The sequence below is a fragment of the Rhinoraja longicauda genome, chromosome 2 (genome assembly GCF_053455715.1).
Source record: "Rhinoraja longicauda isolate Sanriku21f chromosome 2, sRhiLon1.1, whole genome shotgun sequence".
Lineage (NCBI taxonomy): Eukaryota > Metazoa > Chordata > Chondrichthyes > Rajiformes > Arhynchobatidae > Rhinoraja > Rhinoraja longicauda.
Window position 1 is genome coordinate 23,493,433 of NC_135954.1, and position 11,723 is coordinate 23,505,155.

The window sequence follows — 11,723 nt, forward strand, 5'->3', positions numbered from 1 at the left end:
AAAGGAAATATCTGTACATATCATCGAATGTTTTAGCTATAAACGCAACCCAATTAGCTGGTAACCTGAAATAAATGATTCCTTGTTATAAAGCATAAAAAATCAAATCATGTCCAAACTGCATATTTATCTTTTATTGTAATTATTTCTTTGACTTTGCATGTCGTTCTTGTTTTAAGCATTTTTACAATTTTTATTTAAGGTGTAATGGACTCGAAGCACTCAGCAAAAATCACTATATTCGGCAGTTCATGCAATGAACAACACGCCTGGGTAGACGCCTGGAGTGGAACATGTTAGCCCCGAACGCCACTTCCAGCCTCTCCTGAGTTTTTTTTCGCAGTGCGAGCTTGAAGTGCACTTTGTTAAACAAACGCAGCACTGTATCTCGCAGCACCCGAAATGCGGGGATTTCCACCCAAAGTGTCAGGTCCTCTCGGATCATAAATGCAACACAGAATTTCAAGGGTTAGTTTCAAGGTATTGATAAAATCTGATCCTTGGAAGTACATATTTGCGACCTGGTATTTTTGAAATACTCCTGCTCTTAATGCAAAATTTCCGTGTCGACTAACACTTTAAATTATTTTGCATTCATTTGCCCTTTTCGGCGAAGGAAATGTGTTCAGAAGTATTTTACCCCAATTTGCGAAGATAATAAAGATCGTTGCAGCAACGTAAAAAGTAAGAGTTAATGCAAGATTGTAATACTTAAGTAACTTTAGTAATTCTCTCTATAAACGCTTTGAATAGCCTCGAAGGAAAACTTGCAAAATGGATTAAATTAATCCTGATTTGCGGAATTTCAATTGATCAAATTGCCTTTGTTTTGCGTTATTTTCCCCCTGATTGTAAAGATTAAGCGCCATCATAAGAGAAGTATCACCGAGATTATGCGTGTGTCGTTGAAGATGTCCCGAAAAGGAAATCTCTGTCAGTTGAATCTGAATCTCTGTGATCGCAATTGAACCTATTTTTTAATCAGAAAAAAACTTGTTTGTGTAAATAAATGCTGGTTCTTAATCCTTAGAATTAGGGGACAATAATAGAAACAAAGCAAGTTAATAAACTGAAATGCAGCAAATCAGAATTAAATTGAATCTTTTTTTTCTATTGTGAATTAATATTTTAAAATGCTCTGGGTGCATTGAGCACGGATGGGCATGATATAATTTGGAAAATATCTCATTCGTATTAAATCTTATAATACATGTGCATGGGTTTGTGTATTGGTGCGCAATGTCGTTTTTAATTTCAGTCACGTTAATGGTGTAAAGATGGCAAAATAAAAATGCTGTTAAGTGTGTGACTGCGTGTGTGGTTTGAGTGGGGAAAATTAGTCTGATACTCAACGCAGCCTGGAGTTGAACTGGCAGGTTTCAATCGGATTGTGTGTTTTTAAGACATGGAAAGTGACCAGTCCAGCAGGGGGCGCCGGGAGCACACGATGTTTTGTTCGGACTGAGACAGTCACACATAGGCGCGCCCGTGCTCAGGTCTCCAGCGTGTCTTCATGCATTTCGTGGACGATTTTCTTTCATGCACAATGCACTACAACAATCCAACAGGGGGGAAAATATGTTTATTTCCGTGGATCAGTTCGTTGCAGCCTCTTCTTCAAACATGTTTTACGCATTGGGTAAGGAATAAAAATAACACGACTTCAGAGCCCAGGGCGACTTTAATAAGGTGTAATAAAAAAACACATTGTATCCGAATGAGTCTCAATCGCTGCAAAAAAATATCAGGTTTGTGAGAACCATATAGAGTTTCACATTTTATAGCAATTATGAAATAAAGTAGGTATTGGTGTTCAGTTGAAGACCGCTGTTCTCTTTATTTCTCCTTCCAAAATGAATTGCGTAAGTACTGCACACATATCCATTACATTTAAATACTATATCTCAATGCCCGTCGCACTTCTAATTAACTTGATCTTTTACAGGTCAGTCGTTTTTTTTTCTCGAGTTTAGGCGTTTATTTTTATAGTATTGGATCAACTCCTATTTGCATGCCCAGCGCACATCGAAATTTAATTCACACAACCAGCCGAGCGGACTGACATGTTATCAGAATCCGCGCTATGGGAACAAAGAGGCTAACCAAGTCTAAGCAAATAAATCGACCTATCCAGCCAGCACATTATATTTTTGCACAACGAAATTTCGACGCAAACTAGTGCAATTATCAATTATAACGTACTTTTAAACCTCACGTCGGCTTCAATGTGTCCTTGCTACTTAAAAATTGTGAATTTGGTGTTCATTAACTGCGTGACAAATACACAAAATGATGCAAAATGCAATAATTCAAACAGCAGCGTGCACACACATAAAATGACAGCATCTGACACGATAATCATCAACGTCAGATCAATCATTCATTTTATTATATAATTGGTATGATTTGTTATATACCCTGTTCAAGACGGGGAAACATATAGTGCCTGTGCGATCATCAATACAAACATCGGTGTGTGCATCAAATTGCCGGTCTGTGGCCCTGTGAAATAAACAATGATTAAAAATGTTAAGAGTTTGGAATTTTCCCATCCAACGGTCGCTGCAGCAGCAGCAAATCAATGCCAGCTGCCCTCGTACAAACAGTAGGAAAGTTTCAATATTTTTGTGTATTTGTACAAAACTTTTACAGTAAATGTTCTGAATCAGAATTGCGTGCTACATACACACTACTGATCTAGACTGAAACACAGGACGGATGGAATCATCTTCGAGGCACTCTTCGGATCCTTTGCAATCGTATTCATGAGAATTTAGCTTTGCTACAATTGTAGTCTGTGTCCGAAATATTATTTGCCTTTAATATGTACAGTAGTGAGGAAAATTAAATCATTGGAATGAAACAGATTGTTGAGCGTTTACATCTTGTTAACTTTCTGTTGAACAAAAATATGTTAATTCCTTGCAAGTAACGTGCGAGCTCCATGAAACTTCAATTGTCACCGACTGTTGAGTTGATGGCATGTGTCAGTTTCCCGCTAGACCGTGTCAAATACAAATAAAGTGTCAGGCATACCAAAACACAGCAGGAATTTAAATCCTTACTTTCAATTGTGCCTCACACTTGTTGGCTGGTCAGATATAAGCTCATTTTTGCATCAACATTTCCTTTTAATATTACATCACAAAAGAAAATCATATAAAAATAACAATATTTTAAAGGATCTAGCTAATGGTATGTAAGAGGTAAAGGAGCTGTTGGCAGGAATGAATTGCAAACATTTCCTAATAACCCGCACTCTGCGTATTTTCTTTATTAAGATGAACTATACCAATAGAATATTTTAAACTTCGACTACCTGCGATTTTACAAAATCGACGATTTGTAACACGACGGAAATAATCAGACCACATAACTAACGGGACAGGAGGGGCAAGCAAACGAGATTCCTTTCGAAATATATATTTGACTGCAGAGAGAATGTGATAGGGACAGGATTATGAAGCCAATTTTTTTTCCTACTGTACAAATAGCCTGAGGTGGAAGCAAGGTTCATCTCGAGGTCTTCATGTGTGGAAAATAGCCCAAAAAACATGTCAGGTCCACCTGCAGATTCCCAGCAGGAACACAATGAATTACATTGTGCCCACGCAGTAGAATCGAAAGCAAAGCCATACGAAAAGAGGAGCGGAATTAAAACCATTCCACCCATTACAAAATACACCATTCGCATCCACTAGAATTTAAGTGCACACTGGACCCAAGCTGCCTATAATGTACCGTATATTTGTTTATTTATCTGTTCTGAAATTCGATTAAATTTTCCATTATAATCGTTGGATGCCTCAAGCTTTCCTTACGATTTGAGATGAATGATGATATTCATGCAGTAATAATTCCAGGACCTGTTCCCTGATTGGGAAACAGCAACATGGTGTGATGGATTGTAAATAAATCCCCGGGATTAGCTGAAGTTTGCGATGGATAGATTCCAACGCCGACAGGTTCATCTATTGGTAATAACTCGGTTACAGGTGTGAAATAGCTCAGAGCTCAGCAACTAATCGACTTCGGGTATGCTCCACAGAAGCGAGCACAACCTCAGTTTCCACCTGTAGAGTATGAATTAAATTCAAGCAAACCGGTGCATCTAGAATGAAACTTCTGTTGCGTCTTTACAGTTGAAGTCTGAAAAAAAGGTCTCGACCCGAAACGTCACCTATTCCTTTTCTCCAGAGATGTATATATATGATATGATATGATATGATATGCTGTCTGACCCGCTGAGTTACTCCAGCATTTTGTGTCCATCATTAGTTGACGGGGACAGTTATATCTCTTAAATTCCATCGCCTTTCGCTTTGCAGAATGCTGCAAAGGTATGACTGCGGAGAAAGCATTTGACACAATGACACTAATACAAAGCGTTAATGAGTTGACTTTAAAGACACGGCCCCTGTATTCCCATCAATGAGCGCTTCGTTGGAATGAAGCTGCACGCATAGTGCTTTACACTCCTGGAAATTTCTAAGATATGTACAATAACAGACTAGTTTAAATAATCTGCGTCCGCGACCTGGTGTTTAGAATCTAATGGAATTGCCCACGGTGGGGTGGGACGAGTCGCGAACATATTCTGGGATGATTTGGGAGTCTAACGAAGGAAACGAAAGCATCTGGGAATCACACTTCCCGGTGACAGCCTGCCACACAATCCCGTTTGGCCCAGGGAGAGAAAGAACAACACGTCCGCAAATGGTTTCACACCTCAACAATTCAGATATAGATTTAGCTAAAGTAGCCCGTTTAATATCAAATCCCGCTGCTTGAAATGTCTCTTAATAGAGCATCTGCTTGAAAAAAAATGTGCCGCAGTCTTTAACACGAGTGTGGAGGGTTATTTACCGTTTTGCAACGATTCTCGTGTTGCGGTGGGAAAGGTTTTTTAAGAGTCAGTCGTGCAGACGTATAACACACCTCGATGCGCAAGCAGATTTCACACTTCCAACTAAAACCTGCCCCCACGGCGAGTCTCACAACCCACAGAAATAGCCCTTTAAACAGAGGTTTTACTTGTTCAAAGTCAAAATGGGGCTTTTATCTCTAATTGGAGAGATCATACATCTACGAAACATTCAAACTTCAGTTCTTTTAAACTAAACTTAAAATTCCATTATTTGCTCGTAGTATTTGCAATGAACTCGTTTTCCAGCATATTTTCGCATTGTGTGTCTATTTATTTATCTATGGTACAGATCCTTTTTGTTTTGTATTGTCGTTTTAACACTAAAAATGTCTATTTCAATAACGCTTAAAGGTGTTGTTGCCTTTATTTTCTTGTGTCACTTTACAAATGTAGATTAGCAGCAGTAATCATTAAAAAACCCGAGACATGCATCTCAATAAGGAATGAAAAAAATGAATAGGGGTGAAATGCCCCGAAAGGGGACATCATCTCTTTGAGCCTCTGGTGCCGCTCGGGGGGGAGGGAGGGGGGGGGGGCTGGTGTTAGAAGTGGGTTGGGGCATTGAGACGCCACCTAGGTTCTGGGATGTGTGTGTGCGTGTGTGGCCAGACACAGCAGTAACTGGTGTTCCATTGAGGGGCGGTAGCGCCTTCAATTGGATACTGATGCCTCGGGGAGGGGCTGCGGCTGGGTTAAAAAAAAAAACACTGCGTAAAAGTCTTGTCAAGTGACGGATGCTCAAAGTTTAGAAGTTTTCCAATTCAGTCTGCCACCCCGCGGAAAGAAAAAGTAAGAGAAAGATAAAAAAGTTTGGAGTTAAGCTCCCGTGCAGTGTGGAAAAGTTTGGATTTCTCCCTCACTCTCTCCCATCGTGTCTGTCGCTGTGTGTGTGTGTGAGAGAGAGAGAGAGAGAGAGAGAGAGAGAGAGAGAGCGACGATATTTCAGCGGGGGAGGACCAGAAGAAGCCAGCTTTGGAAGGCGGAAGGCAGCAATGCAAGCTCGCTACTCGGTGGCGAGTCCCAACTCTCTGGGAGTTGTGCCTTATATCAGCGACCAGAATTACTACCGGGCAGGTCCGGGATACACGGGAATGCCGGCCCCAATGAGTATGTATTCGCATCCAGCCCACGAACAGTACTCTGCCGGCATGGCCAGACCTTACGGACACTACACACCGCAACCTCAGCCCAAGGACATGGTGAAACCACCGTACAGCTACATCGCCCTCATTACCATGGCCATTCAGAACGCCCCGGACAAGAAGATCACACTGAACGGGATCTATCAGTTTATCATGGAGCGCTTCCCCTTCTACCGGGAGAACAAGCAGGGGTGGCAGAACAGCATACGGCACAACCTCTCGCTCAACGAATGTTTTGTCAAAGTGCCCCGAGATGACAAGAAGCCGGGCAAAGGCAGCTACTGGACACTGGATCCGGACTCGTACAACATGTTCGAGAACGGTAGTTTCTTGAGGAGGAGGAGGCGCTTTAAGAAAAAAGACGCCGTGCGGGAGAAGGAGGAGAAGGATCGTCAGCCCAAGGATCCGCAGGGCAGGCAGCAAGCCCAGGAGACGGAGAAACCCGCCAACTCTCAGCCCGTCAGGGTGCAGGAGATCAAGACGGAGAACGGCGCTCCCTCCCCTCCCCTGGCGGCCTCTCCCACTCTGAGCATGGTGCCGAAGATCGAGAGCCCCGACAGCAGCAGCCTGTCCAGCGGCAGCCCCCACAGTGTCCCGTCCAACCGGTCCATGAGCCTGGACAATGCCGAGCACCACCCGCAGGCCTTCAGCGTGGAGAACATGGTCACCTCTCTCAGGCGCTCGCCGCACAACACCAGCGAGCTCAGTGCGAGCCTGGCCGCTTCCTCCAGGACAGGTATAAGCCCTTCCATATCCCTCAGCTACACGTCCAGCCAGCCGTCCATCTACAGCTCTTCCTGCAGTCAGAACATGAGCTCCGGGGCAAGCGGCGGGGGTTGCGCTGCCACTTACCACTGCAACATGCAGGCGATGAGCCTCTACTCGGGCGATAGAGGAGCTGCCCACATGCCAGCCGGCGTCGGAGCCGTGGACGAGACTTTACCAGACTATTCCATCCCCACCACCACCGTGCCTTCTTCCTTAACCCACGGGCTGAGCAACGGCCAGGAGAGCCCTGGCGCCGGGCGCCTGGCCACTTGGTACCTCAATCAGGCCAGTGATCTAAGTCATCTGGCCGGCAGCGCGTACCCGGGTCAACAACAGAACTTCCATGCGGTCCGAGAAATGTTTGAATCGCAGAGGATCGGCCTGAGCAACTCCGCCGTCAGTTCTGCACATGTCAATGGAAATAGCAGCTGCCAAATGTCCTTTCCTGCAGCCCAGACACTTTACCGCACTTCAGGTTCCTTTATCCACGACTGCAGCAAATACTGACAAAAACGTTTACAAACTATTTTTGTTTTTGTTTCTTTAATACACGAGCAACAACACAAGCCTGGGTTTATATATCTATTTCATATTTGTATATGAACAGAAAACAAATTCCATTTGAAATTTCAGTAAAAGGAAAGTGTTACTCCAAATGAAACGTAAGTTGCCTTTATTTTGGGGGAGAGGCGTTGTTTAAAATATTAAAAAAGTGTGTCAAATCTATTAAAATTCATAGCAAGCTTACGTGAACTTGTTATAAATTGTCTTATAGTAATTTATTTTAATTTGTAGTAGGATATTCCTTTTGAATCATGGACCAAACTCTCTAAAATGTTCTCTGCTAACTCGAAAAACTCCCTCAAATGTTTTATTTTCTTCTCGATGTTACACCTTCCATTATAAAAAGGGAGACTGTATTATTATGCGATTTTCTTCTTTCTCCTTTTGTTGAAAGTATTCTGAAGGCATTGCATTGTTTGTTTATAAATAAATGACGATTCGATTCGAGTGCTAACCATGTCTACTGTCAACTGGAGTCACCGGTGATCGGCTTTTGCTTTGCAACTTCTGGCTCCACCACTGACAGCGAGAGAGCTCGCATCTCTTACACTGCGAATGTAGGAAGACCACAACAAGTTACTAGCTTCCTAAATAAGAATTGAACTCGGTACGTGTGCCCCCCTCAACATTCCAATCTCAAATTGTGTCGCTTTTTGGGGAAATAAAACTATACTTACCGTGTGCGAAACGCTGCACTGAAGCACAGAGGAAGGTGCTCATTGGATGTGTCTTGACATCCAGGATAAAACTGTCCCTTATCGAGTCTGCTATCTAACGACAGCAATTAGCCAATAATTACAATTGTTTTCTCGCTTGATTGCAGCCAAATTAGAGCAATCAGACGGCGATTTAAAGACAATAATCACATGCGGACTATTTTATAAAAACTGACATCAAACTCACACGGCGGTTATTGTGTTTCTGTAAATTCGCTGCTTCGCGAAGGCGGCATTGAGTTGATTGCCCGGCTAACTTGCTATGAAGTCCTGGTAGAGGGTTGCCTTTCTTTTTTACATTTTATTACTGATTCTGCTACCCGTCTGTTTACTAAATGAATACAAAGATTACAGTAAGTCAGGGTTCCTTACGATGGTGATTAGTGAGATCGTTGTTCTCAATCTATTTCGTATTTTTTTTAAACCAAGCAACATTTCTGCTAAATTGGAAACTTGTTTTAATCACCAAATACTTCAATATGAAGTTGGCAACATGTTCTTGCCTGAAGCTGACCGAATCTACAAAACATTCTCGGGCCTTATGGGAATGTCTACTTTTAAAGACGCACTATTCGAAATCTTTTCAATCAACTCTCTCGAAATTCCACTCACCGGTAGCTCGTTGACCAGTCCTAGTTATTCCCCCCACTCCACCAAGCAAAATATACTCAAATTGACTTGTTAACGCCATGCCGGCCTATGCGGGATGGATTAAGGTGATCGATAATATCCCTGTTCCGCAATACTGCCTACTGGGGGGGGGGGTTTTGGGGGGGGGGGGGGGGATATCATGGGTGGATCGGTTTTATTTTAGCAATCCAAGACAGTTTTAACAATGATTTAACTTCCAAGGTATCTTCACTTGCATTTCTATGGTAAGGCTGACACTGATTAATGACATTTTCAAGACTGTTTTCTTAATCTTTTATGGATCTGCAAGCAGGTAGGGCCTGCCCATGAACGACCCGCTGTAACTTCTAGTGACCTGCGCGCTTTAAGATTTAAATAAGGCCCAGTCTGGAAACACTAAAATAATTCAGACAGGATTTTAAATGAGCAGATTACACTGCAGGGCATTACCCACGTCCCCTTACCCAACCCCACACCAAAACGTGTATATTAGAAGCACGCTACTTCACCAATGCCAAAGGTTTAAACCATATTCTTATATCGTTCTGGGGAATATCTATTTAACAGCGGGCAGCAGCTAAGAGTGGAGCATTACACTAACCAACAGGCCTCCCGAACAATACACAAGAGTATCAGCAGCGAGATTGATTTACTGAGTTCACATTGTACCTTATTAGGGCTGGCTGAGTGTTGACTAGACATTTGAAGAAGAAACCCTGGGAGACAGTTTCCTCGCCCCACAATTCATGCACCATTAAGCAAACATTTTCAATGTTATTAAAGATCATCAGTGCCACACAAGAAAAAGAAATGCGCAGTGATACTTGAAGCATGATCTACTTTGGAGATAATTGGACTGTTAAATTAAAATTGGCTGCATAATCCAATTGCCTCTTTTGCGGGACAATTAATTTGCTTGAACTAACGTGATTGAGGTTACTGAGATAGGTCTGTGTAATGTGATCACTCTGGGCTAATGGGGTTCTATTAGACACGGAGCCGCTCTTTGATTAACTGTTTACACACCATACCTACAGTTTGTTTAAAATGCACGCGTGTGTTTTAGGGACCGAAAATAGTTGTAGAATTGAAACAGATTTCATTCCTGGCCTTTCGTCGCCACTAGATGTGTTACTTCAATTACGAGGGACGTCCTATTCCTCGTTGGATTCGATTATGTTTGAATGTTCGCTGACATTGTGGGTATAATTTAAAATTGAACATACCCGACGCTAGCTGAAGTATGTCGATTCTGGATATATATGGAAACATATTTATACTATATTCCACACAATGAATAATCCCCAGGGATTGATAGTAACTGATAGCGCCAGTTTGAACAGAGGAAATCAGTTCCTACTGTGTCTATATGCAAAGCAAAATCAAATCTCAAAGTAGTTCTTCCATTCTTATAGTTAACAACCAGGCCACGTTAGAATTCACCCTTTTAAGAATCATTCAATTCATCTAATGGGTAGCGCCGAGCTACAATAGAGCGCCTGATTAAAAGATGCTTTCCTTTGGGGGTATAAAACAGCATATAATAATCAGAATATATAATTCGCTACCGAAATAAGTGCAGGCGAAAATAGGTGATAATATATATCTTAGTAATATCTTCGTAATATTCCAATAAATCCTAAGTCCTATAGTTCTATAAAACGAATTGAGAATATATTTAATCCACTTTAATTAAAACCCAAATATTAATGTTTGGAATACTTGATAAGTATTTTTATGTACGCATTCATTTTGCATATTAGACTACTCTGGACTATCATAAGCACGATACAGGTAGCAATTTCAGTAATCGAAGGGAACGTAGATAACGAATGTAAATGTGCAATCAGAGATTCATTGCTAACTTGCTTATCTTTAGGACATTTTTAACGATAGTCTTATTTCTAACGATCACTGGCAATGCAGGAACGTCGAATTAAAGGTGTATAAAAAAAATGCAACAGGTACTGTAATAATGACATCTTTTAAATTCCCCAGAGAATGATTTGATTGATAACAACAAATAAATTTTAATTCTAGGATTTTTGGTACACGACGATGCCAAACTGTGTAATGTGTTGACCTCCGGTGATATAAAATGAATTACTAATTATCTTTTAATATGATAAAGGAACTGAATTTGAACGGCAGGAAATAGTAATTTTCAGTACATAGCTGTTTGAATTTCGAATAACAATTGTATTAATTACCAGTTCAAATGATATTGAAAATGATATAGGATGAAAATTATTATTAGAAAGTTAGGCCTAAATACATACGATTTGAGCGAACTATACCACATCACAGAATGGACGCGCAGGAGAAAATAAACGGTATAGTGAGAAATCTTTCCAATGCAAATCATTTAAAAAATATTTGTAAATTATTGACAAGTCGGCCTTGCACACAAATGTAGTGGGGTTTAGTTTCTCTTTGTTCCGATCCCAATTAATTCCAAGCGAATTGCAACATCTCCTGTAGATGATATATATGTCATTTAGAGATGCCTGCGATTTAATTTATATATAATGTTTTCTGTGTGCCCAACTATCTAACTGCGTGTTTTTTTACTCACTCCCATAGATAGTAATACATATTATAATTGGCGTATGTCAGATGAGTTGGGAGTCAGATAGCGAGGTCAGTGTTGTCAATACCAACTGTGACATTTGATAAATATTTCTCAAAGTGAAGCTAAGGAGATAACGTTCAGTAGCAAAGTAGAGATTGAGGGTGTAGGAAATTTCGGGAGTGGATGCATGGTTCCTGCTAGATTAATTGAAATATAGAATGTCAGAAACATTTCTCCATCAGTTATATGAATCTGGAACTCGAAGATAAAAATCCCCCTACTGGCTATACGCATGGTGTAATGTTTAAAATGTAAGACATAACCCTGTTGCAATAATTTTGTTTTTTCTTTCTTTTCCAATGCATCTTGCCAAAACATCAATCGGATGGATTTAATGTAGGGAC

At 41.1% G+C, this 11,723-nt stretch overlaps 1 protein-coding gene across 1 annotated transcript; it reads left to right on the forward strand.

The window, feature by feature from the left end:
- The first annotated feature begins 5,703 nt into the window (after nucleotides 1–5,703).
- LOC144609085 (forkhead box C1-A-like) lies at nucleotides 5,704–7,846 on the forward strand. The gene has a single exon (XM_078427463.1). It carries the CDS (start codon nucleotides 5,920–5,922, stop codon nucleotides 7,342–7,344), a length of 1,425 nt encoding a protein of 474 aa, XP_078283589.1. The 5' UTR covers nucleotides 5,704–5,919; the 3' UTR covers nucleotides 7,345–7,846.
- Nucleotides 7,847–11,723: the final 3,877 nt, after the last annotated feature.